This window comes from Panthera pardus, unplaced genomic scaffold (assembly GCF_024362965.1).
Source record: "Panthera pardus isolate Hobbes unplaced genomic scaffold, ASM2436296v1 HiC_scaffold_19, whole genome shotgun sequence".
Taxonomy (NCBI): domain Eukaryota; kingdom Metazoa; phylum Chordata; class Mammalia; order Carnivora; family Felidae; genus Panthera; species Panthera pardus.
In genome coordinates, this window is record NW_026526754.1 from 22,663,469 (window position 1) to 22,689,958 (window position 26,490).

Below are 26,490 nucleotides of genomic sequence, written 5' to 3' on the forward strand. Positions count from 1 at the left end.
CATACATGACCGGAGGCCGCGCTGCGGAGATACCGTGCGGTGCGGTGCGTAAGGCGTCGGGCGGAGGCCGAGGCCCGCAGGAGGCCGGTGGTGCAGGGGAAGCGCCCCTCCCGCGCGGTGTGAGGGCCGGCCGGCGCCCGCAGGTAGGAGCCAGTAACGGCCCCCCGGCCCGGCCTCGCGGGTCCGTTTCCCTTTTCGTTTGTGGTCGGCTCCGAGCCTTGTGCAAGGCGGGGGGGCGGGGGCGCGACCCGTGTGCGCCCCCACTCCGTGTGGCCCTGCTGGCGCGAAGTCGAAGGTGGAGCCGGGGAGCGGGTGGCTTGGGGGCGCCCGTCGGGGCCCTGCCCCTCGGCCCGCAGCGGGCACATAGGCGGGTTCGGCTCCCCGCTGGCGCGGGCCCCGAATGCTCCAGGCCCGCCAGCGTCATCTGGAACAGATGGATGGGGGGTGGCAGGCGCCCAGCGCTCCCTCCCATCGCAATCCGGGCTGGCGCGGGGAGGGAGAGAGAGGGAGGGAGGGAGGGAGGGAGGAAGGCGGGGGAGGCTGGGCCCGCGGGGCGGCAGCGTGCGCGCCTGCCAAGCGCGGCGCGGGCATGTCCCGGGGCAGGTTTGGGGCTGGCTGAAGCGCGGGCTGGCACCTGGGTCCGAAAGTTGAAACCCGCCGCGCGGCGCTGGGGTGGGGGTCCCGCTTTGCCTCCGGCCCCAGAAGTATGAAAGCCGTAGATTAGAGACTTTTCAAAAGGGAACGTACAGGGAGAGACCCTGGGGCATCGCAACACTGCCGGGAGCTTGGGACGCGCGCGGGGTCAGACCCCGGGGCGCCGGAAAGCGCCGGGGCCAGGGGCGTTGGGCGAGGCGTGCCCCATTAACCCGGCGCTTCCTGGAGACGCAGGCGGCGCGGGGGTGGGCTACAGGCTCCGGGTCTGCGCCCAACGCCGGTGGGGGCGGGGCGGAGCGGGGGTGGGCTTGGGGGCAGGAAGGCTGGGGCCCGCAGTCCTTCGCCTAGCCGCCTGTGGGTGCCCAGGAATTTCAGGACGCTCCCTGAGTCATTCCAGTCTGTCAAGTGCCTGGGTGAGGTAGGGTGGGGGGGGGGGGGTGCCAGGAATGGGGAGGCGCTGCGCTGGGGCCCGAGGCCCAGTGGGTCTTGCCAGTTTCTGGAGGCGGGCGGCCTCGCCTCTGACCGCAACCCCAGCTACTTAATGATCCCGCTGGTGGAGCGGCGCCTCCGTGGACTCGTGGACTCCCCAGCCTCTGAGACGTGGGTTCTTGAAAGAACTGCCCCTTGGCCCGGCGTGGGGCCTTCCCAAAAGTTACTTCTAACAACGGGATGGGGCAGTTCCTAGAATTTGGGCACGGGAAGGCGCAGAGGCTCGAGGTTTTCACATTCAACTCTTTCAAAGTTGTGGCTGTAAGGTCACGAATCTGGAGGGGCGGTCGGGGAGGATAAAGCGCACGGCCTATCTTGTGCTGCCCTCACCCCACCCTGCGCCGCCGCCAACAGGCTCACCGGCTCCAAGAAAGTTCTCCTCCTCCCAAAGGCCTCCAGACCACGAGTTTATCCGCTCTTTATTGGGCCTGCTCTGTGCCAGACACTGTTGTAGGCACTGGGGACGCGGTGGTCACGAGACCTGCTAGGGCTCTGTCGGCGTGGCGGTCATGTTGGAACTGACCGCCCCCTACTTGTGCAATTAAGTGGCGGGCCTCGGACACTAGTGTATCTGGGACCCCTGAGCGGTCGGGCCAGGGGCCCCCCGGGAGCCTGAGGGTGGCACTTCCCCTACCTGCTTAGTGTCCTCGACTCACCTGGCCGATGAGGCCGGGGAGGGGCGTGTGCCCGCGCGAGTGTACCCGGGCGCCCGTCTGTGCGCGCGCGCGTGTGTGTGTTTGCGGCTGAAACCCGACACCTCCCGCTGGCTGAGGTCAGGGAGCCTGGAGCGAGCCAGTGGCCCGGGAGTGGGCGGCGTTGCGCTTGGGTGTGTCCTCGGCGGCGGCGACAGCAGCAGGTGTTTCTTGGCCGGGGCCCCGGAAGCTCCACCTCCCCAGCGGCCCGAGCCGCCGCCACCGCCGCCGCGCAGCCCGGGGTGAGATAAGCAGTTTAGACAAACACTGGGCGACGGTGGCTCCAGCATGGGTCAGCCGAGGCGGAGCTGCGGGGCCCTGGCATGAAAGGTGAGCGCGCCGCGCTAGGCGGGGGCGGGTGGTGGGGCGGGGTGGGGGGTGGTCTCCGCAACCCCCCTCCCCAGTCCACCGCGTCTCCTCCTCCAAGTTCGCGGGTTCCGCGGGGTTGGCCGCCAACGGCTCCTGGTCAACTTCCCCCGGAGTGCGAGCGGCGATAAGAGCCGAGCGGGCGGGCGGGCAGGCGACCAAAGGCCCCCCGCCCGCACGGGTCGGAACCAGGGCGGCCTGGCCCGGGGCGGGGACACGGGCCGCCGCGGGGCTCGGGCTCGGTGGCGGCTCCCGGCGAGGGGCGTGTAAGGGTGCACGCAGCGGGGGAGGGGGACGGGAAGCTAGGGGGCTCTGGGCGAGCTGTCGACGCTCCGGAACCGGGGCAAAAACTTTGCGGCGGTGGCGGGAGCGAGGGGGGCGGCCGTGCACCCCCACGGCAGGTGCCGGCGGCGGCTGGAAGGGGGGGGGGGCGGAGCTCGCGGACTGGGGACTCGCGGTTAAGGTTTTTGTCTTGCTCCCCTCCCCCTCCCCTTGGTGCGGGGGAGACCGCCGGGAGGGCGGAGCTGCAGGCTCCCGGGTCTCCGACCCCCACACTCTGCTTCCCAAGGGCCCGCCCCGGGCTCCGCTGCCCCCCCCTCCCCCCCCCCCGCGTTGGAGCGGTGCCCCTGCCCCTCCTCCTGCCGAAGATGGCTGCCCCAGCCTCGGAGGTGGGAGGGTGGTTGCATCCGCCGCCCCCCACTCTCGCGCTGCCCTTTTTCCCTCCCCAGCCCTTCCTGCTCCGCCTGGATGCGCCTCCCCGCCCCCAGCCCTCCCGGGCCCGCGGCCGCGCTGATGGGCGGCGAGTGGCCCGACCGAGTGGAGCCGATTCAATTATATTGCAGCACCAGAGACACCTCCTCGGCCGCCCGCCCGCCTCTCCAGCAGGCTAATTAAATTCCCTTCGTGGAGGCGGAGCGGCAGTTGGGCTCGCCCTCCGCGGCTCCGGGTGGGGAACCAGTGGACCACTTGAGAAGTGTGCAGTGGAGGCTCCCAGCGCAGGTCGTGGGGAGAAGGGGGGAGTTCTCGGGACTGGGGGGGGGAGAGATGCCTCGGGCACCTCCCCCATCCAGCTCGCTGGGTCCGGGAGACCCCTTGCGGGAGCGCCGGCTGTAAGTTTTGAGGGCTGAGCGCCGGGTGGGGAAGCCGCGCCCCCCCACCCCAAGCTGGCCCCCAGCTGGGTGGTGGCTACCAGCCGGGAGTTGAGTCGATTTGGCCGTTGTTTTGTAAACTAGCCTTTGTCAGCCGAGTGCATCTAAAATACATTAAACCCTTGTTAACCCCTGCGGTGCCTTATCTGGGGCCCACACAGGTCGGGGTTTGGAAACAAAAAGCGAGACCACCAGATGAAAAAAAGGACTCCTTTTGTGAAGGCCCCGGAACAAAGGCTCAGCTACTCTGGGTGGGAACCTCCCGGGCCTAAGCCGATTTCCAGGAGGCGGAGATGGTGGGCCAGAAGGTCCTGGTGGGGTGCTTGGCCTGGTTGGCCGGCTGGCCCCTCTCCCCGGGGGACTCTGTGCCCTTCCCCCCGCCCCAGACTGGAAAGCGGAGCGGGGGTGGGGAACCCCGGGTCAGCAGCCTGTTTATGGGTCTCGGTCAGTGTTACTTAAGCTTGGGGCACGTAAAAGTTGCTCACCCTGTGTTTACAGGCCGTCTCCACCGGTGGGGACGGCGGAACCTGAGGCGCAGGCTGCCGCCTGACTCAGCCGGGCCACGCCACAGGTGAGGGGGCCCAGGGCGCAGGCTCCGACCCGGCCGGCCGTGTGTCATCCCTGCTGCCTGCTGTGCCGGGAGTCTCCACCCTGCCCAGGTGGACGCGGAAGCGAGCAGGGCTGCCTCTGCTGAAGCCTGCGGCGATCTCAGTAGCCTGTGTCCGCGTGGTCCTGACCCCTGGGCGAAGTGTTGGGGGAGGGGGTGCTGATGGCCCGCGCGGGGTCGGCTTTGTCACTTCGTGTCGAGGCAAGAGTAGGAACACTGCGAGAAGGGCAAGGTGGGGGCAGCTGGAGCAGGCGGGGTTTTGACACCTGGGAGTTGGCTTTCTGTGAACCCCTGGGAGCCTGAGTCCGGAGCTGGTGAGAGAGCAGCCCCGCCTGCGGAGGAGGGCCGGGGAGAGGGGTTGTGGGGCCTGTCCTGGTTCCAGGCCCCGTCCTCTCTGCGGGGCCAGACTCCAAACAAGGCAGCAAGGGCTGCCCTCTGGTGCAGGCCCTGACCTGTTGGGGACGGCTTTCAGAATCCTGGCTTGTCAGAGTTGCGAAGGGTTTGTATAGATCCCCAAGCTTGGTTTTCTAAGCTCGCCGAGTGGCCCGGTGTCCCCGAACCCAGCTAGGCCACAGCCTCTGGGTTCCTGCCCTAGGCTAAAGAATGCTCGGAGTTCCCCAGGTGATTCTGCTGTGCAGACTGGGGCGCAGAACCGGTCCCCTGAGGGGTGAGCAAGCAGAGGGGCTTGGAGGCCAGCACCAGCGCTCACAGCTAGAAGAGGACCCCTCTGGACCCTCCGGTGGCCTGCACAAAACTGTCGCCTCGGGCAGCCGTCTGGCCACCAATGACTTCCCTGTCTTTGGGGAAGTTCAGGGGCTTCAGATCCGATAGAGCCTTGTGGTTTCAAAGCAGAAGGCGCCTGCCCCTGGGCTCTGTCCGCATCTCCCACCGGAGGCACGAGAGCAAAGTCTACGCAGCGCCACTCGGTGGCAGACCTGAGTTTTGCACCTCCAAACTTGAGCCCTCCCAGCTCCCCTAAGTTCCTAAGTGCCCTTGACCCTTGGGCAGGTGCTGTTCTCCCTTCCTGCTCTGGAGAAGGAAGGGCCTCTGGGCTCTGCGTCCCCACCTGAGGGGTGGGTGCTGGCGGCTCCTACTTTTCCAGAAGAATGCAGGCAAGACCTGCCTGCTACCTCTCTTCTTGCCCCAGGGACTCGCAGGGGCTTGCGGAGTCAGCCAGCAAGGCCGGTTTTTCCTGGCCCCGTCTGAAGGCTTGGAATTCCCAGCTTGGGTTACTCGACGTCCACACTGGGCTGGGAGCACGTTAATTATCTTTGTTATGGCAACACAAGCTGGCTGCTTGTCCCCCCCCCCCCGCCCCCGCCCCCGCCCGGTGTGCCGGGAGAGCTGTTTTTTAACCTGCAGGGATCCGTGTTTCAGGTGACATTTCAGCTTGGCCGCTGCGCGTTCATTCCCCGCCTCTCTCGGAGCGCAGCGTGGCCCCCCCTCCCCCCAGCTGCCAGCTTCACTTCCCCACACTGGCCCTTCTCCCGGCCGAGGCCACAGGCGGCGGGAGGTGACGTTTCAGAGTGTCCCTGTCAATGAGAATTTATTGAGCGCCTCCTATGAACCCAGCCGGCGCTCGCCGCTGGGAGGTGTAGGGACAGATAACACAGGAGCGGCCCTTTGCACACCTGCCAAAACTCAAGCCAGGGGCCTTTTAATCTCCCCTTTGCAGCTTCTCCCCACCACCAGGCACTCGTCCCCGCCCCCTTCGGGAGGGAACCACGAAGCCCTCCGCCTCCCCCCACTGAGTTTGTACAGGCTGGCCCTGTCCCTGGCATTCTCCAGGCGGCTCCAGATCTCCGGGGGGCCCCGACACCAGCCCCCCCTGCCTGCCCTTCTGGAGGCCTTGAGCATAGCATGTTCCCAAGTTCAGAGGGGAAGCGACTGTGGGGCCAGGGGAAGTGAAAGCAGCCTCTGGGGAGCATGGGGTGGGGGGGCAGGAAGTGGGGGTAAGGAATATCCCCCCCTTGGGGAAGGTGATCTGGGGTCCTCCCCAGGAAGCCTTTTTGCCCCCGAATCGGATGGGGCAACCCCGTGAACCCCAACAAACATCCCCTGGGGACTGGTACCACCTCGCCTGACCGGGGCAGGTAGTGGGGAAGGACAGTGGGCGCGGAGGTCTCTGGCCACCCCTGAGACCCCATCCCCAGGTCGCTGGAGGGCTCTCGTGTGTGCCTGGGGTGGGATCCCGAAGGCGGTTCTCCCCCGGCCTGGGTGCGCCGCACGCGGTTCCCCTAAGGGGGCCTGCGGAGTTGTGTTTGGATGGATGGCTTCCGTGCCTGTCTGGAGCTCTGGCCAAGCCTGCCGTTTCTGGAACTGGTTCCTCCGGCTTGAGAACTTGACATATGTGTGGAATTGCACGTTGCAGCGTCTCTGGGGCTGCCAGACCTGGGCACGGGGCATCCCTCCAGCTGTCTCCCGTCTGTACCTTGGGGGGGCGGACACCTTCCCCGGCTTGAGGATTCAGGTGACAGGTGTGCCACGCACCTGTGAAAGGGCACCGCAGGGAGATGCTGTAAACCTCGTAGGCGTGGGGTAAGCCCCCAGCGAGCCTGGAGGGGGCGCCTGGGTGGCAGCGTCCCCCTCTGTGTGTGATCTCGTGCACGGCGCTTCTCTGGGCCTCGGTTTTCTCATCTGTAAAATCGGGTGGCAACCGAGGACACCTGTGTCCTCAGGCTCTTGGAGGTCAGGTGCTCTCCTAGAAAAGCTCGGGGCAGCGCCTGGCACAGAGGCTCCTGTATGAGGGTTTGCCGGAGAAAGCACCCCCACGTCCTCTCCTTTTCGGTGACCCCAGGCCTTAAATTATAAAAGCTGGAAGGCCCCGTTCTCCCCGCCCTGCATCTTGCAGTCGCTTGGCGTAGGGACGGGCCGCAGCCGCTTTTCCGACCAACACAAAGGCTCGAGATGCCAGATCAGCCCCTGCTGACCCTGCGGTGCCGGGGCCGCACCTGCCCCCACGGACTCCAGCCACCCTGCACGTGCGCACCTCCCGTTTCCAGCCGACTCGTCCCTCCCCCCGGCGCTGCCCTTCCTGTGCTCAGATGGCGGGCGTGTGGCCTCAGGCAGCAATAAAAGGAATCGATCGGTGAGCTTTTGGTCAGGGCCGTATCGACGCCGGGCAGGTTAAGCCGTCCCGAAGGAAAATCTCTGTGTCAAACTGAGGAGGACCAGGCCTCCGCGCGGGGTGGGCAGGGGCCTCCTTTGTGCTGACCCCCGAGGTCTAGCGCGCCACCCAGCCCCCGCGGGGGGTCGGACAGATGCCTTGGTGTGACGCGGGACGCGGACTGGTGTTGGCGCTGTGTGTTCCCTTGAGGGCCTAGCTGTGAGGTTGGGGGTCAACCCCATCTGGCCATTGGCCTGGAGAAATGGGGGCCCCAGGGGGGCTCAGGCCCGCCGACCCGTCGCTGGTAATTGGCAGAGAAGGAAGAGGCAGCTAAGCGATGGGAGCTGGGAGCGGCTTCATCCTGCCGAGTTCCTCTGGTGCGTTTAGCTTTGCGTTTTGGTTACTGTTGTGTGTGTGACGCAGGTGTTAACATGGGGTACATGCGGTACAGGTGACCTGGGGGCTTTCTCTGTTCATTGACTAGACCAGGCGGCCCTCAGGGAAGATACAAAGTTGGATACAAAGCCAAAGTTCTTAGCTGCCTTCCTGGGAACATCGGAGGAACCTTTTTTTTTCTTTTTTTTTTTTTTTTTTTTTTTTAACGTTTATTTAGTTTTGAGAGCGAGACCTAGTGTGAGCAGGGGAGGGGCAGAGAGAGAGAGGGAGACACAGAATCCCAAGCAGGCTCCAGGCTCTGAGCTGTCAGCACCGACCCGGATGCGGGGCTCGAACCCGTGAACGGTGAGATCATGACCTGAGCTGAACTTGGATGCTAAACTGACCGAGCCACCCAGGTGTCCCCTCTTTTTTTTTTTTTTAAGTGTATTTATTTTGCGACAGAGCGAGAGGGTGCGCAAGTAGGGGAGGGGCAGAGAGGGAGAATCCCAAGCAGGTTCTGCACTGTCAGTGCAGAGCCCTACGTGGGGCTCGAACTCACGAACCATGAGATGAAGTCAGACACTTAATCACTTAATCGACTGAGCCTCCCAGGCCACCCCATGGGAGGGACTTCTGTGTCCCTGAAGCTGCAGGGCTGTCTACTTGCCCCCTGCCGTCTGGAGTGGGGGATTCACAGCTCAGAAAACTAAAGCATAGATAGCATCTGCCCCCCGCGCCCCCCGTGGGTTGCCTGCAGCCTTTCACGAAGGGTTTCCAGTGAGCTCTGCTTAAGCTCCCCAAGGGGGTAGGAGGAGCGGCCTGGGATTCTGTGTCCAGGCCTTGCCTTTCTGAGCGCGTGTAGACTTAGCATCTAGCACTTTCTGCCTAAATATGTCTTATAACATTTTATAAGACCGGAGGGCCTCTTTAATAGGATCGCCAGACCCTGCAGCCTGTCACTCGGGCACAGGCTGTGCGTTTTACCCCGATAGCTGGTTTCCGAGTTGAAACCGATAGGCCAGCGTCGAGTTCCTCCCCCTGCTGTGCTGTGCCTGGCGGGGGGCCCACGCCAGCGCGTCTGCAGCCGGGGTCCGCTGCACATGTCGGGGTTTCCTGCTGCCACCAACAGCCGCCCCCGCACCGCACGCCGGGAGCCCCCCCCCCTGCCCCCAACACGTGTGTTCACACCGTGGGACCTGCCTGCGGAATAGCTGCGAAGAAGGGAAAAGGCCGAGGTGTGAAGGTTTGACATCCTCGACCATGTTGCCAGATTGTTCCAGGAGCGGTTGTGGTTTCTGCCCACCCGCAGCAGCCCAGACCGTTCTCGGCCCGGTCCTGGCTCATTGGGCTTCTCTCTGCACGCCTCCCCAAGGAGCCTTGGCCCCCAAGGGCGTTTGCTGACCCCATGAGCAGAAGAAAACCCTTCGTTTGGCAAGTACCTGTTCCTCAGGCTTCTGTGACACCCACGGTGGGTCCTCGGGGTAGACCGGGCTGCTGCTTGCTGTGTGACCCGGGAGCGCGGGGTTCGAGGTTCCAGAGGGTGAAGATTGGCGCCCATAAGGTCCAGGTTTTGGGCCCCAACATCCTGCTGGGGTTCCAGGAACCTTACAGGTTCCCGGTTGGAGCCGTAGAGGGATTTGTGTTTGTTTTCAGAAGTAAAGGATTATTTAGGCCCGGGCAGTCAGCTCCTGGGCAGTTGACGGAGGACATGTGGGGACAGAAGGACGTGACTGGCCTGGCCTGGCCTGTGGCAGGGTTAGGACTGGGAGCTCATGGTAACTGTTGGTAAGTGATGGCCCTGTTACCGGGTCCATTTTGGCCGCAGGATGGTTGTTTTCTCGGGGGTGGGGGGGCATTTAGTCCCCTCTGGGCATAGTACACAGGGCTTTGAGGTTGGTAGATGAGCCCAGGAGGAAGTACCATCAGAACTTGGAGGTTTCTGGATCTTTTTCTTGATATTCTGGGGGTTTTTTTGTTTTTTTTTTTGCCTGGGTGTGTAACATTGGGGAAAGGGTGTTAATACTCATGGTCTGATACATAAGGGGATCTATGCCGTCGGAGCCTATAACCTGTGTTCACGGACGTCACTCATACGGGTGGGCCTGGCTTGTGTGGATTTGGTAAATCTGATGCGGAATTCAGTAGGTACATTTTCAGCGGGAGAGGCTATATAGTCTGCCACTTGGACCATCACGATAACGGACCTTTTTTACAAAAGCAAAAATCTGTTGGCCTGAGCACGCTGGCTTTGAGCCAGGCAAGGCCCCCCCTGCAGCTGACACACGTCAGGATCACGGCCTCCTTCCTGGTGGGCCCTCGCCCCCAAGTCTGAGTGTGGAGGGGTTGGTGACCTCTTCCTGCTGAGTCCGGACGGAGTCAGGGTGTCGGTGACATCTGGGCGGAGGGTCCCGGCCGCACACGTTTGTCAGTAAGCCCCTGTGGATACTGTTCGTTGCCTGAGCACACGTCTTTCCAGAGCGGGGGAGACCCACGCTCTGTACTGAGCACGCAGACCGGCCTGAGACCATAGGGAGCAGTGGGGACCCGGGACAGGTGCCCCTCTCAGGATGATGGGCTGGCGGCTTCTAATTTTGTAAGAGAAACCGGGATCTTCATTTTTTAAATTGAAACCTTCCATTTCGAAACGCCCATTGATTCCCCTTTAAGCAACGTGACATCAGGCCGAATGAAAACAGGTTGGCGGGTAAAAGGAGGCCTGCTTAGCCTCTGCCCCACTGCCTCTAGTCCCCCGCTCTCCCCCCACCCAATCCCATTACCGATAGGGAAACTGAGGTTCGGACCACCCTGCTGAGAAGTGGTGTTGGGAGCCAGACTGGGAACTGGTCTTCTGGCTGGTTTTTCAACCCACAGTTCAGTCCCCTGCCTCAGCCCCCGGGTGGTCCTGCAACCTGAGCCCCCAGAGCCCCCAGAGCCGGCCCTTTCCCCCCTTCCCTCCCCCCCCCCCGCCCCCCCCGCTGGTCTGAGGACCTGCCAAGATGTGCCCGTGGCCCGTGTACCTGTATCTCTGTTCTCTTGCCCCTGGGGGCTGGGGCTGCTTGTGCAGACAGCTTTTGTCAACACCTACTCTGTGCTGAAGCGACCGTGCTCTCTGCGCCTCCCTCACCGGAAGCAGGCGTCAGGCAGGAGCTGTTCCAACAGGGACCCCTGGCGCCCACACCCACTGCAGTGAGGGGGCAGGAGGCAGGGCCCAGGCTCTGCTCCTCAAAGTCTGGACTCCCTCACCCCCCCCCCCATCAGGTTTTGTCCATTTAGAAGAAAGACCTGGCCTTGACCCCTGCCCTCCTGGCCTCTTCCCCACCTGCTGCCCCGTGGAAAGTTGGAGGCTTTCAGTGGCCGCCTCCTGGCTGGGTTGGGTTTCTCTCCCTCGGGACCTCTCCTCTGCTTCGGACACCTTTGACCCCCACCGGCTTCCTGCACCCCGTGCCTCTGGAGTCCACTGAAAGGGCTCCTTTGTGAGCAAGACTCAGCTCGGAGGTGGCCTGGTTAGCTCAGATGCCAACGGGCACATAAAAGGGTCCCAGTCCGGGGTTGTCACCTGGGCCTCAGGTGGCTGCAGGGTGGATACCCTCCAGCCAGGAGCTGTGGGGACCTGCGGGGGCGGGGGGGGGGATCCCAAAATCAGATCCTCATCATCACTCCCGGGCCGTATGCCGACCATAAAATGGGTATGGCCCAGAGGCGGGTGCTCTCCAAGGAACCGGCCGTCACAGGCCTGGGGTCTGCAAAATGGGAGGTGACCCCAGTGACTGACCCTCCCCCGTGTCTTCTCATATTTAAAGAGAGGCCGCCAGTACAGGAGCAAGGAAAGACTGGGCTCAGGTCCCGGCCTCTTGACATGCAAGCCTAGACAAGGGCACAACTGTCCCCGCCTCTGCTTACCCACCTGTAGAGTGGGAGTAAGAGGCAGGCCCCTCGGGACAATTTGTGGTGGGGGGCTCCTTGGCCCTGGGACCCCCGGTGGCCGCCCGCCTCCAGGAGGTGTGGAGAAGGCACAGGCATGGGGTGGGAGGGATCTCCCTCTCCGGCCCTGGGACTCCGGGTGGCCTCCCTGACCTCGCTGCCTGCTGGGTCTGTTCAGGAGTTACTGCGTGATGTGAAGCTCGGGGCACAGCAGTCCCTGCTTTTACGGCTGCTGTTCCTGTCTGGTGTTCGGGAACGGCTCCTGGGGTCCCGGATGCTGGGCTGCAGCCTTGACCCTGTCTCTTGGCCTTCTCTTGCTTTATTAACTGTGTGCCTCCCCGCGGCTGTGGTTCCTGCCTCTGCCGCCCCCTCGGGATGGCTGGCCGCCCCCTGCCGCTCCAAGCCGATCATCTGTCCAGGCTCCTCCAGACGCCGCGGCCGCTCAGAGTAATCGCCGTCAAATGTCGCTGCCATCTGTTGCCTGACTTGTGTCCGTCGCTTCCCCCCCCCCCCCGCCCCCCCTCCCGGCCTCTGGCTCTCCTGGTCTTTTGCAGCCTTGAACCTCCACCCCTAGACTGTCCTTGGCCATCTCTGTGGCCACCTGGTTTGTGCCTCCCACTGGGAGGGGGCACCCCTCCCAGGAATCTCAGCCTCACCCTGCTGGGTTTGCCCCTTGGCCCAACCCGCTCAGCTGTTACCTGTTACACAGGCACCAAGTGATAAGTATGTGTGTGTGTGTGTGTGGGGGGGGTCCTGTCCTGAGTGCTCCTGTCTCCTGTTTTCCCTAGAATCTGGATTCCACTTCCCTTCTGCACCCCTTCCCCCCCCCCCCCACCTTACTAACGTGGCAGTCGGGGGAGGGTTGAGGCTGGGGAGAACCCTAAACGTCCCCCACCCCACCCCGTTGTGCACCATTCACGGCTGCTGCGTGGGCATTCTGTGCCCTGGGCTGAGCCCCACTCGGGGTTTACGGTGGCTGTCGGGTGACCCCGGAAATTTGCTTTGGAAACAACTCCCCCTGTGGTGCCGGCTCTGTGGGGGTGAGCTCCCGTTCTCGTTGATTGGGGCTCTGGAGGAGCTCATAAGCTCCTGCCTTTGGCATTCTGTGGTGACTTCACACTGCTGACAGGTCTGCGGGGGGGGTGGCGGCCGTGTGGGACAGCCAGCCGCCTTGTGACTCGCTTCGCTCCGGACCAGGGTCTCCCGTGGGTGCACAGGCTGGCCTCCCCGTCCCTGCTCCTTGCTCTGTCTGCTGTCCTCTCTGGTTCCGGGTCAGGATCCCTGCCATCTGCTGGGGCCTTAGCCTTGGGGAGTTAGTCCGGTTCTGGGACTTGGCACCAGAAGGAGGCCCCAGTCCCCTTAGGAACCTGCAGCCGGAGGGGGGCTGTCCTTAGCTGGAAAAGGACATCGGGCCTAAGCAGGCCGTCCTGTGCATCCGGACAGGAAAACCTTCCGGACTCCCCCACCCCCACCCCCAAGAAAAATTGCTTCGTGCGAGTGAGCTCAGAACACGCCGAAGGCAAATAAAATAATGAATTTATTATGAAGCCGCACAGGCTCCCAGGATCACGTGGCACCCCACACCGCAGCCGCCCACCGGTCCCGGTCTCCGTCTCCAGGGCAGGGTGACCCTGGCCTCGTTGGGGCTGCGGGAGCCTCACCCCTTTGGGGGTGTGGGGATCACCAAGCACGTGGCTCGGGCCCCCTCTCCCCCCCCCCCCCCCCCCAGCCCGGGGACGCTCTGTATTTGTTCACAAACATTTCTTCCGGTGGTAATGAAAAATTACCAGGAGGGGCGATTAGAGCATCCAAGTCCAGATTGGGCGCGAGGGGCAGGAGAGCCGGGGCCCCGCTGGGCCCGGCCCCGCGGGGTGTAATTACCCCAGGGGGGGCCGTCAGGGGGAAGGGGCGGACTGGTGCTTGAACCCGGAGCCAGCAGAAAATTCATCTCAGCTATTAGCTTGTAATTACAGAGCAGGGAGGGAGCGGGCCGAGGTCTGGTGCCGCGGATGAGCCAATGAAAGGAAGCAGTAATTATGGGGTCTGCGGGAGGCCGTTGTGCTGATTAATACGCCCTCCGCCGTCGCGCAGAGGAGGGGGCTGGGCGGGGGCCGTATTTAATGGAGTGTCGGGGGGCCTCCCCCCATTGAAGTCCTGCCTCTGGGAGCTTTGGGTCCATTCCGTAGGACGGGAACAAAGTGGGTTTCTGGAGAACAGAGACCGTCAGCCGCACTGCACTTGGATTTTCCTTCCTTGCCTTTTTTTTTTTTTTTTTTTTTTTTTTGAAGCTTTGTGCTGCTTCTGGCCATATTAGAAACGTAGGCAGAAGAGGAAAAGTGTTGATCAAAGACACCACGTTGGGGAGGAGGAGGAGCGGGAACCGAGAGGGCCTCGCCTGCCCAGTGGCAGCTCTGAGACGGGGCGCCCTTAGCCTCCGCACAGCGGCCCTGTCTGTGGAGTGGGGGCCGGGGCACTTTGTGGGTGCAGACAGCCCGGTGGGGTTTGCTCCCTTCCTGCCCTCGACCTCCAGCATCGCGGTGGGCTCTCGGCTGTGCTGGGACCCGGGGGGGGCAGAAAGCTGGGGCTCGGGGGGGTGGGGGGGGGGCGTGGAGCGGTCACATCTCACCTCTGGTGGGATCTCTCCTCCTGGGGGCTGGAGCCCTGTCCAGAGGAGGGCAGCAGGGGGGCCGCATGACCCAGTCGCTCGTGAGCCGCCCCCGCCTTGGCCGCCCCCCGGCCCTCATCCATCATCGGCCTCCCCACAGTGGAGCTTACTCCCAGCTGTTAGGATAATGAATTTACATGAGCTGATAATGTAGACAAGAATTCAGGCAGCGGCCAGGAGCACAGAAGCTAATAAGTACCCCTCTAACGAGGGCACGGGGAGCAGGTGCCCCACGTTCCTCCAGGGCCTCCTGAGGTGCAGGGGCCACCCCAAAGCCCACTGTCCCCTCGGCCCACCCCTGGGGACGCCCCGGCCTCAGCCAGAGAACGCCTGTGTGGGAGGCTGGGCTCGGCTTCCCTGGGCAGGGCCTCCCTGGGCAGGGCCTGGGGTGCAGAGCAGGGGGGTGTGGGCCCCGAGGTGACCCCAGCCCGTGACAGAGGGGCAGGGTGGGCGGGGGCTCCCCTGAGGCCGTGTCGAGCCGCTGTAGATCCGGGGCGACCCTTTGCCAGGTGTCAGGGGCCCGTGAGGTTGGCCTGTGCCGGGTGCAAGGGTGCTGCCACCCCAGCCGCTGGTGGTCCCCGGTCCCTGCCCTCCCGGCAGCCTGCGGGTGCGCCCGCACACGCTGGGGAGCAGGGCTAAGTTTAGCTCCTTAATGAAGTGTCTGGGTTGGGATTCTATTTTCAGTGACCTGACATCAGCAGGAGCTTTCTTGGCTTACAGCGCCCCTGGAGCCCACGGCCGACACCAGAGCAGAGATGCTGGCTTTGGGGGGACCCCCTCCCCCCAGGAACCCAGGGGGGCTCCTGCCTGAGCCCAGGGAGCAGGTGCCAGGCTTTGAGGAGGGGAGGGCAGGCTCAGCTGGGAGGGGAGGTCACTTGTCACTGACAGGAATGTGACCTTGCCGTTCAGGGGGCAGCTGCCCCAGGGAGGGGGGAGGGGCCAGCAGGCAGGGGCCTCCTAGCTCCCTCAGCCCCTGCACCTCGCCAGAGGAGGCCCCGGTTGGGGGGACGCCCCGGGCTTCTGAGGGTGTGCCAATTTCACGTCCGTGACTATCTCTTTGGCGACCCCCCCCCCCCACCCCCGCGTTTTCAAAAGCCTGGTTCCTTGCAGAGAGATTACGACGTAGGCACAAGGACAGAAGTGAGACCTTCGCTCCCCTCGCTGCGACTGAAGACACCCCCCCAGCACCTTAGGGGGCGTGTGATGTCTTGGGGTCTGGCCTGGGATTTGTCCGGTGGCCACTGACTGCCTGTCCCAGCACCTCTGTGCCACCGTGCCCGTCACTGTCAGCTGGCGGTCACAGCAGGTCCACTCGGGTCACCAGCTGGCCAGCCTGTCACATGGCCACCGAGCAGTGACCTCACATCTGCTCCTGGGCCTTGGGGACCGGTCACTGGGATGTGGAATAACCACGTTGCCTACCCTCACTTCCCCACCCCTCGTCCCTATCTTGACATCAGTGTGCGGTGTGGGCCGCAGGGCAGAATGGGTTTGGATCTGGGCCCTGACCTGACCACTTTAGCATAAACAGGACACAGGTGCCGTGTTCCCGGGATCTCAGTCCCGCCGTTAACCATCTGTCGGCCTGTGGATCCAAGCGTGTCTTGCCCCGTCTGTAGAATGGGCACAGTGACGCCTTTCTGATAGGATTGGGGACTAAAGAGGCTGGCTCTCTAAGGAGTAAGGGAGCAGGGAGGCGGCGGTCGATGGTCTCTGATGGCATCGGGGGGGTGGGGGGGGCGGGGGGCCCGCTTTGGAGACTGTGGGTAAAGTCACAGGGTATTTGCAGATAGCTGAACGTCTGCAAGTTCTGCCCGAACTGGGCTCCAAGAAGGAAAGGGGATGGGGAGAGAACTGGAGAGGGCAGTCTCGGTCAGTGGAGCGTGTGGTGCCACGGTGTTGGTTTTTCAAAGCTGCGTGACAAACTCTTCCCAGACTTAACAAACATTGGTGGTGGGGGGGGGGGGTGGAGGGTGGAGGGGAAGGTCCGTGGGTGACTCAGCTGGGTGGGTGGAGCTCAGAGTCTCAGAGGAGGCTGGAATCCAGCTGGCGGCTGGGGCTGCGGTCTCATCCGAAGGCTCCACCAGGCTGGGGGAGGAGCCGCGGCTTTTGTCCGGAAGCATCCTTTTCCCTGAAACACGGGAGTCTCTGCAGCCTGCTTGAGTGCCCTCAAGTGATTCAAGAGGGCGGGTGGGTGGCACAAGGCCACGGCGCCTCTGGTGGCCTGTTCTTGAAAGGGACAGACTGTGTCTTCCACCAAACTCCGTTCATTAGAATTAAGTCTGTAAGTCTGGCCCGCATTTGGGAGAAGGGAATTAGTCTCCGCCTCTTGAAGGGATTAGGTGGACGTATTTTTAAGCTACTTTGGCGAAAAGTATTTTAGCCGTGTGTATGTGCGTGCATGTGCCTGCCTGTTTATCCCTCCAGAACGGGTGTCACGGTCAGGCCTTGGACTGGGCAGCTGCTGTGCGGGCCCAGGAGACAGGGTTCGAATCCTGGGCGTGCTGCTTGACTGTGTGGCCTTGAACCATCTGTATGACCGGGACCAGGCTGTGAACGGCTCCCAGGATGCTCTGAGGTCTGTGGGGCGGGTGCGGTGTGGGCGGTAGGTGGTGGTTCTGCTGGCCTCTCCCAGGCCCGTTGGGAGGCGTCCCAGGAGGTGACTCAGCCAGGTATAAGCGATGTCCCCTGCGGTCCCTCCTCGCACACATCGTCTCCCCGGCAGCCCTTTGTAGGGACAGCTTTCCGTGCGTGCTTCGCCAGGACTGGTGCGCTTTATCCCGGGCCTCATCCCCCACACAGGCTCCGTTTTCCCGCGTAGCACCTCCGACTGGTGGATACGCTCCCCAGAGCTCCCATCAGCCCGCCGGGTGTGGGTGCTGCACGGGGCCCGGAGGAGGGCTTAGGTACCGCCCGCATCAGCGTCCACCCACTCAGGAACGCGGAAGTGGCTCTCTGCCCAAGGCATGCATACTAGGGTGTGCAGTCCCCAGCCCGGGGAGGGGACAGTGACAGGGGCTTCTGGTCCACAAAGCCAGAAGCTTGTGTCCTGCTTTGCGGAGACCGACGTGCGTGGCCTTGGCCAGCCCCCTTGCTCATCTGGACCCGTGGTTCTGCCCTCTCTGCAGGCTGATGGACTGTATGTTAAATGGCCCCTGGCGCGCCAGGCACACTCTGAAACCCCTTCATGTAAATTAATTCCTTGAGGCCTCTCAAGATGAACCCCACGAGGTAGACTCTGTCTTTTCTCCGTTTTGTAGACAAGGAGACAGGCCCAGAGAGGCAGTGACTTGGTATCTGGCAGCCAAGTGAATGCAAGACTTGACCTTCGGGCCCCCACTTCCTTACTCCGGGACCATGGCCACGCCTCCCCCGCCACGCTGCCTACTGGAGGAGGGGCTGGCCGGCTGCTGGGTTCACTGAGAATGACCCGTGTCCGACGCCCGCATGTTTCTGGCGATCAGGCTACGGGTGGGGGGAAGGGACGGCACACCCCCGCTGGAGGGTCGGGTTTCTCTGCTGGGGTCCGCCCACCCGCCGCCGTTCCCGAAAGAGGAGGACGCGTGGGTCAGCCTGGGGTCCGCGCTGCCTCGGCCGCTCAGTGGAACTGTTGCCTCAGAGCACCGCTGACCAGCCACCCACGTGACCTGCCCCCAGCCTGGCCGTGGGGGTCCTTGGTTCCCACGCGCAAGCCTTCACCCGAGAGCACGGTGTTCCCCCAAGCTCACACCTGCCTCAGTATTGTCTTTTCTGCGCCAGCCCGCTCGCTCGCAGGAGAGCGGTGGCTCCCGAGGACCCTCCCCGGATGACCCTGGGCGTTCCTGGAGCCTGCCCCTCCCAGGTGTCCGTCTGGGGGGGTTGGAAGTCAATTTGCTTCCTTCTGCTCACGACCTGTGGCCCCTGCCAGCTGGGAGGCCATGGGCCTTGATTTACACCCCTGGAGTGCACCTACGGCGAGGGGGGGGCGGGAGCGGGGCCCGGCTGGGCAGGTGCCCCGAGAGGGCAGGGAACGTTAATGGAAAACTTATTTATGGTGCTGCTTGCTCGCCGCCTGATACGGAGCTGGGCCTTTATTGATCGGCCGCTCGGGAGGCAGTTCAGCCTCCTCGTTGACACGTAGACGGGACTTGAAAGGCTGGCGGCCCGTGGGAAGGTGGCCGTGTCCTCCCCCGTGGCGTCGGGTATCACCCTGGAGGGCACTGGCTCCTCAGCTCCTTGGACGGTGAGGCCTGAGCCCGGTCCCCAGCGGGAAGCGGGGTTTCCCAGCCATGGTGGTTTAGAGCCACAGTTTTCAGCCTCCAGGCAGGGTCCGCGGGGCGGCCGGGTCCCCTCCCCCACGTGTCCCGCGACTGCCGATGGGGCTGTTCCGCGAGGCACCTGTGCGGGTGGACACCCACCGGGATCCCGCCTGGGGTCAGATCCCGGGTCTGCGCTGCCTGCCCGCGTGTTCTCTAACACGGGGGCGGGAGCAGAGCCAGGCTCGCCAGCGTCGTTGGGGTGGGGGGCAGGGTGCGCGTGTGGCTGGCAGAAACCTTAGGAGTAGCCGTGGCGCTGGCTTCCTTACCGTCAGCGCGGCCCTCTCCCTTCCCGCTGGGTCCTTTCCGTCGCGAGGATGCGGCCGTGTCTTACTGTCCCTCGCGCCCATCTTGCGTGACCCTGGTGGATGTTCCGGGCTGCGGGATCTTGCTGTCACTGGGGTCCCGGGGACGCTTGTGGCTCTGATGACGGATCTGGGGTTCGGGGGTGCCGTGAGCCCTGCTCTCTCTGCCGCGCCGGCTCTGGCCTGCTTTGCCTGTCCCGCCGCGGCCGCCCGGGTCTGCTCCTGCCCCCCCTCCCTGCATGCTGCTTGCTGGCCCCGGACCCCCTGGACCCCGCGCACCCCCCCCCCCCCCCCCCCGCTCTGGTGCTGGGCCCTCCTACTCTCTGGGTGACCTGGTTCTTCTTTTCCTGTTTCAGGCATGAGCCATGAGCCCAAGTCCCCTTCACTAGGGATGCTTTCCACCGCGACCAGGACCACCGCCACCGTCAACCCCCTCACCCCCTCGCCGCTCAATGGCGCCCTGGTGCCCAGCAGCAGTCCCACCACCGGCAGTGCGCTGTCGGCCCAGGTCGCGCCGTCCTCCAGCTTTGCCGCCGCGCTGCGCAAGCTCGCCAAACAGGCGGAGGAGCCCAGAGGTAAGAGGCGCAGCCCCTTCTCCCGCCAGGCCCCGGGGGAGCGGGTGCGGCGGCCGGGGCGGGAGAGCCGCGTCCTTGGGGGTCTGGAGGCAGGGCGCTCGCGCCCTCGCGGCTGCTCAGGTGTCTCTCCTGCTGCTTCGTTCCGCCGGCGGGGGCGGGGGGGGCAGCACCGTCCCGGACCCCCCCCCCCCCCCCACGTGGCCGCCTGGGCTGCGCTTCTGCTTCCCGTTCCCCCCGCCGCCGCCGCCGCCGCCGCCTCGGTCCGGCCTGGGCTCCAGGAGGCGCCGCGGGGGTGGCCCGCGGTGGGGAGGGTGGGTGTGCCGGGCCCCCTCCCTGGGAGCCCGCGGTTCCCAGGCGACGCGGCGGCTTCGGGCTCTGCTGCCCACACCAGGCCCGGCAGGGAGCGCATCTCTGGAAACCCGCTGGGTCTCGGGGTCGGGGTGGGAGGGGGGCGGGGTCTCTGGGACGGCTCCCTCGACCCGGACCGTTACCGCTTAACGCGCCGAGGCAAGGATTGTGGATGGGCGGGTGCTCCCCGGAGGTTTGGAGCCCCGGCTCCTGGTGTCGCTTGGGTGGTGACAGGCTGTGTGGCTTTGGGGAAACGCTGACCCTCTCTGAGCTTTGATCTTCATACCGTGAGGCTCTCTGTGCCGCTGGCTTCGGGCGCTTCTGGGGATGGTCATCCAGTTGTCCGTGTTAGTCCTGGTCAGGGGCTGCTGGCTGGACGAGTCGGGTCGGAGGCGGTCTGTAGCGGGGGCCGCGGGGACTCCTGAGCAGGCCTCTCCCACACCCTGTGGACTTGCCGCTCAGAGGTGGGGCTGACCTCTGGGCAGACAAAAGCAGGGACCCGAGTGTCTCTGCCTGCTGGGTGCCTTGCCCGAAAGATCCAGGGCTCGGTGTCCAGGGCCCTCGGCGGGGGAACGCGGGTATGGGAAGGAAGCGTGTCTGTTTTCACAGGCTCCCGGGCCTGCGGCTCGGCGGACGGGACGTCTGCCCCGACCGGGACGGGCCGGGGGTCTCCTGGGTTCGGGATCTCGCCTCCTTCCGGTCGTTGGGCGGAGGAGGAAGCGTGAGGGGATGAGCTTGGGACTGACAGGGTGGGCGCTGGCCCGGGAAGAGCAGCCGCTGGGGCCTGGTTTCGCGTCCGCCCGCTGTGGGCCGCTCCGTCCACCTGGGCCCAGCGTGGCCGCTGGTGTCGGCACGTCCCTGCTGCTCCTGCCACGCAGCTGGAGAACAGATGTCTGCCCACGGCAGCCGGCTCCCTGCACGGTGGCCAGGGAGGCGCGCGCACAGCGGGGACCGGGCGGGTTGAGGCTTGCTGGTCCCCTCAACGGTGAAGCCCTCGTGGCAGCATTTGCCCGCCGCCCCCCTGGCCTGGCCGTCTCCGTCCTCGGCGTTCACAAGGGTCACGGGAGCATGCATGCTGGTTCCACTGGGGCTGGCTCGCCCCCGGGCGTCCCTCCCGGCCCACGGGGCTCGTCCTGGGGTGACACCTCCCGTCTGCAGAGGTCGTGGCCACGGAGCGGCACATTTCCTCCTCGTGGAGGCTGCAGGGGAGAGGTCTGCAGACGGCGGCTCACGGGAGGGCCATGGGCACAAGGCAGGAGCCTGCCTCGATGGCCCTTGTCCCCTTTCCGCTGCCCCAGACTGGCCCCGGCGTCTGGCTGGAGCACGGGCCAGCGGGCAGTCAACCCGTAAGAGCCTCCCGGGGCCCGCTGGCCGGGAGCAAAGTGTGCTGCTGGAGAGGCCGGGCCCGGTGACAGGGCGCCGCTCCCCACCGCACGTTTGCCGCCCTGGGAAGAGTGACTGCGGCGAAGGGCCGGGTGAGGGACGACGGGCAGCGGCCACGCTGGCCACGGTGCACGCTGTCGTGGGAGCTTGGCCTCTGCCGCCGGCTGACCGGAGCCACCCGCGTCGCTCAGATGTGAGGGCTCGGGTTTGGGAGGCTCAGCATCCGTGGACCGTGGAGCGGTGTTTGAACCCCGGGATGCCCCGCGCGTGGGTCCCACCGCGTGGGCGCCGGGCCCTCATCACGCTGTATCCTGAGCACGGCAGGCTTCCTGGCGGCCGTGAGCAAAGCCCTGGCAGGGAGCTCGGTTTTCGGTTCTTTACCTGATCCCCCCAGTCAGGCCACGGTTTGACAAACGAGGAGGTGCTGTCACTCGTGAGCATCCCTGGGCCGTGCCCCGGGTCTCACTGAGTCACCCCAGCCGTGACGTCTCCATCGGCAGAAGCGGCTCACAGCCCAGAGTTGCCCGTCGTGCAGATGGCAAAGCTGAGGCTCGGGGAGGTCACGTCAGGAGCCCCGGGCACCCAGCTGGCGAGCACGCGCCCTGTGCCCCACGCTGCTGCGGCTGCTGCGTAGGCCTGTCGAGGTGGGCTTGGAGAGCCGGAGTGAGGGCTGCAAGCCCGGGGGGAAGCTCCCTCGCTCCTAGGCCCACCTCATAGGTGCAGGGGGCACTCGGCAGTCTGTGCCTGAGGCGGGGGCCGCGGGTCGTGTGGACTGTCGGCTTCCAGAAGCCTGGGTACAGTGGGGGCGCAAGGGGAGAGCCAGCTGGCCCTACCTTTCCCTCTGGAACCAGAGAGCCGCTGGGGGCTTGGCGGTCGGGGAAGGGTCAGGACGTTTCTTAGATTTCCAAGTTGTAACTCGTTCGGTGGCGTAAGAGTCCCCTCCCCTGGTTTTTAGTGCATTCGGAGTCGTGCGGCCTTGGGTGCTAATCCCAGGCCACACCGCTGCCCCTAAAGCAGCACTTAACCCGGCAGCGGGCCCTGCCCCCTCCCCTGGCCGGGGTGGGGGGCGCACAGCGCCAGCGACCGGCTTCCCGCGCTCCGCCTGATGTGCCAGGGCCGTCCCCGCGCGGCGTGCCAGGACCTCGTTCCTTTTCACGGCTGAACGACCTTGCGGCTGGCCGGCACCATCCACCTGTCACTGGGCGTGCGAGGCCGTCCCCCCCTTCATCGAGGCGGCGGCGTGTGTTAGTGTGGGCCGTGCACTGGCCGGTCGCCCGCTGTGTTCTCGGCCTGCTCTGGCCTCTGTTCTCCGTCCGCGTGGCTGTGGGCAGGGCTGGGCTGGGCTGGTCCCTCGTCCAGAGCAGCAGAGGGGGATTTGGAAGCTGCGGACTGGGGTCCGTGGACATCACGGCCTCCAGCCCCTCTCCCCGGGGCTCCTGTCTCTGCAGGTATCCCCCGCCGTGCCCAGGAACGTGTGGTTCCAGCACCCCCACCCCAGCCGCCAGGCCCACGGTGCCAGCCACACGCAGCCTGGCGCGTCTCCCGCTCCCCTTTGGCCCTCTGTCCCGCCCCCCCTCCCTCGCCGTGAAGCGTCCCCTTATTTCGAGCCTTGGCCCAAGCTCGCCCCTTCGTTTCTTGGGCTAATGTCTTTTCTCACGTCGTGTCCCGAGGGTGCAGTTCAAACGTTCAATTCAGAGGAAGTGTTCCGAGTGCTGTGTGGCTGGCTGTACCCTGAGAGGGGACAGAAGAGAGAAATCAGCCCCTCGGAGGGGTGTTTCATCTGTCCCGGGGCTCACGATGCCGCCTTTCCTGCAGCCAGGCCGCCCTGGGTGGGGGGGGCCGCGTAGGACAGAGATGCCCGCTGCTCCTGCTGTGGGCGCGGCCCAGGGCCTGGACCCGCCTGACCCTCTGGCTCATGTCCTTGCTGGGTGACCTGGGCACCTCACTTTACCTCTCTGAGCCTGGGTTTTCTCAGGTGTCATCCTCCTAGATTTTGATTCAGGGAGAACATACCAGCGGCCGGCATAGCAACTGTGTGCCAAGTGGGGACCACCATGGCCATCATCCCCTACCCCTGACCACCCCCACCCCCACCACTCCTCCCCTGCCATCGCCTCCTCTGGCCCCGCCCCCGGTCGCTGAATTGGACCGGACTCTGGGAGTGACCCCGCCCCTCCCCTCTGAGGGTCGGTTGCCACGGCACCTGCTCATCTGCCCCCGCGTCACATGCTTTGTTGGGGCGCTCAGGGTGGCTGCTGTCTCTCCCGGTCCCTCGTCTTTACTCTTTGGGACAAAGGGGCGCCCAGCACAGGGAGTGACCGAGCCCACACTGGCTCCTCTTTGGGTCTGACCCCGGTTGGTCGCAGCTGTGCCCGTGGGACCCTCTCTCCGAGACCGGCCAGAGCGCGGCCCCACTGAGCTGAGGCGTCACGTGGGTCCTTCTCCTGATCCTCTGGTGGCAAAAAGGACGTCTTCCCGGGTCACTCGACCCACTGTGTCGTCTGGAAGCTACTAGGCCTGCCTTGGCCTGGCCGCCTCCTCCCTGCCTGTCCCCCCACCAGGGCCTCTTCTGGACAGAGACAGTCCCCCCTCCTCCACGGGCATCTGAAGCCCAAGTTTGAGCCTTGAATGAGCCCCAACCTAGGAATCCCAAGACCCCACCGACCTGGGGCGGGTCAGGACCTCTAACCCCGAGAGTGTCCCAACCTTCTTTCGGGCCTGCCTCACAGGGCTTCTCAGGCTCCCCAGTGGCCCTGTGCGCCCAGAGATGCTTGTTGAGTGACTGTGTGAGGGCGTGAGTCCGTGCCCGTCAGTCAGGAAACTCCCCCTGGAGTCTGACACCTGCTCGCCTGCCCTAGGAGCCGCCTTGCTTCCGGGTGGGGGTGGGGGTGCTCCCAGAGGCCCTGACCCTTCCCCTCTGCCCCCCTGCAGAGGGCGAGCCCGGGAGCCCCAGTCCCTGCTGTCCCTGAGCACGAGGAAGCAGAGGCCGCGGCTCTGACAAGCTGAGTGGCAATCTGCTCGCGTCCACGCTGCAGCAGGCGGGCTCCACGACGCATCCTCCGCCGCTTGGCGAAGCGCAAGTCGCCTGGGGCTGTGTGCCCCCCCCCCCGCCCCCCCCCCGGGAACGCATCGGGCCGGGCCTCACTCGGGCTCGCTGCTTGTCCCTGCGTGCCCAGCCCACCCTTCCCACCTTCCGGCTGCCCCACACCCACGCCCCTGTCGAGGCCAGGTTTCTGTGGGCAGCCCGTGCTGTGGCCCCAGGACCCGGCTGTGCCAGGCGGGGTCTCCTCGGGCGGCTTCGGGGGCCCCGGTGAGGCAGAGGGAGCGGGATGGGCTCGGTGGCCGCCCTGGGCTCCGTCGGGTGACCGAGCTGGCGTCGGCCGGGAGCACAGGTGGCGGGCAACAGACTTGAGTTTCTAACTCTTCAGGTCCAGGGCCCCAAACGCGGGTGCCGCTGTCCAGAAGCTTCCTTCCACCCCATTCCTTGGCTGTCTGCCGCATCTCGTTTCTGGCTCTGCAGGCGGGTCTGGTTACTGGCAGGCCTTGGGCTGCTGGAACCCACCGAGGTCCTGTCCCCGAGCCCCAGGGCCCTCATTGAGCGTCAGGGCCCTCCTTGAGGCCGGAGGCGGGACTCTGCCCCGCCCGCCAGTGGCCCCCTAGAGTGAGGGCGGGGCTTCCTCTGACACCTGAAATCCTGTTTCAAAGAAAACAGCAGAACAGATCTGCAGAGAAGATCCTGCCGAACACGCTGGCCACGTGTGTGTCAGCCGTGCGTTGGCAAGGCTCCCCGGGGTGGCGTTTCCCCGCGGGATCTGCCGCCCCATCTGTCTCCGGGCACAGGTGTCAGCTCGCCGTGCAGGGAGACTTCTGTCTGCAGGGCCCTGGGGATTCTGGAGGCAGGTGGGCAAGGGAGGTCGGGGCTGGAGGAGGGTGAGGCCAGGGAGGGGGGTGGCCAGTGGTGCAGCGGGCCTCCCCCGGCTGTGGTGCTACAACACTGACCTCCCTGGTCACCGGCCACCTCTCCGGAGCCCCCTGCCCTCCGTGTGCCCTACCCCGACAGCGTTGTCGGCAAACGGAGGAGCCCGCCGCCCTCGCCTGCCCACTGGCAAATAATGAGCCCCCGGAAACGCGTTTCATGAGAAAGACCCACACCCGGCCTTTGCTGCTCTGGGTTTCCCTGACCATCCCGTGATGGTAGATAGGGCCCAGGAACATGCCGGTGGCCGTGTGGCGGGACAGCGTCCTGCACTGTGGAGGTGCGGGTGGGGAGAGCCCCGGGCCCGGAAGCAGGGATACGGCTGCCCCGTGACTCTCTCGGGGCACCTCTCCCCAAACCCACCGGTCGTGGGAGCCGTTGACCCCGGCTGGGCAGGGGCAGCCCTGCGGGCCGTCCCTGCCTCCAGGTGCTCCCCGTGGTGTTTGGGCCCTGGAACCTACACACTTCGATTGCAAAGGGCGCAGGGCCACCGTTCTGTTCTGTCGGGCACGTTCTGGGGAGACGGACTCTGGGACCGTCCGGGTTCCGTCCACCTGACACCCCGCCAGCTGGGAGGCTTCCCACGGCCCCTCGGCCTTGCAAGCAAGGGGGGTGTACTGATGGCCAGTGTCCTTTCTGGATCCAAATGGTGCGCGCCCGCCAGGCCTGGGTCCCCGAGTCCCGGTTGGAAACAGTGGTGGCCGAGTACGGGGAGGGCAGAGGGCAGCCCCAGAGCTCCGGTCACATGCCCTGCGGTCTGCCTGGGACCACCCGGGGTTGACCTGGGACAGAACAGACTCCGGGAGCGAGAGGAGGGCCCTGGCGAGCCAGGGACACGCAGGGCCCTCGATGCCTGTGCCCTCCCCCCCCCAACCCCACCCCCCGGTTGTCGTGGCCGCGCGTCCCGGGTCAGCGCCTGTACTGGTTGAACCTGGGCGCAACCCCGCCGAGCTCGGGTGGCCCTACTACCGGGACGGAGGACGTCCCAGCGGCCCTCTTTTTCGGGAGACCAGCCTCTCGTCTCGCCCCTGTCGCCGGGAGCCCGCCTTGCCCTCCGTGCCCTGCAGTCGGGGCGGGCGGTGGTCCTGGACGTCCAGCGGGTGGTGGGCGCGTTCGTGGCGGGCTCAGCGCGCGTCTGGGAGAGCCAGCGGCCGTCGTGACGCCGTGGTTTCGTTGCCAGCCACCCCCCCCCCCCTCCTGAGTCTGGGGTCTCAGCTGTTAATTACACGTGCCCCGCGGCCTCGGCGCTCATCCTCCAAGTCGGGCGGCCGAGGTGACGGCGAGCGCCGCCTCCCGTCACCCCCCCAGCCGCACGCGCCCGTGGACCGGCTCCCGTCGCGCGCCTCCAGTTAATTAGGGCGGTCACGGCCTCCCGCCGCAGCGCGAAGCGGGGTCGGGGCGGCCGCTCGCTAATTGTGGGTGCGTGGTCAGGGATCGATCGCCTGTTCCGGCCGGCGAGGGACGCCCGCCGCCCTCCCCCCTCCCCCCTCCCCCCTCCCCCAGGGGATTAGGCTGCTAATTGTCGGTGGCCTCCCGGTCCAAGTGCACCTGCGCCCCCGAGCTCCCCCGCCCCTCCCCCCTT

General features: G+C 65.4%; 1 protein-coding gene across 7 annotated transcripts in view; it reads left to right on the plus strand.

Moving 5' to 3' along the window:
• Positions 1-26,490, plus strand: part of GSE1 (Gse1 coiled-coil protein) — a 387,729-nt gene that overhangs the window by 334,744 nt on the left and 26,495 nt on the right. For 6 of the 7 annotated variants that reach the window (XM_053906718.1, XM_053906723.1, XM_053906720.1 and 3 more), the window contains exon 3: positions 18,983-19,201. The exons of the other annotated variant lie outside the window; for it this stretch is intronic. In XM_053906718.1, coding sequence (XP_053762693.1) covers positions 18,983-19,201 — 219 coding nt within the window. The remainder of the gene's footprint in view (positions 1-18,982; positions 19,202-26,490) is intronic. 7 annotated transcript variants of the gene reach the window in all.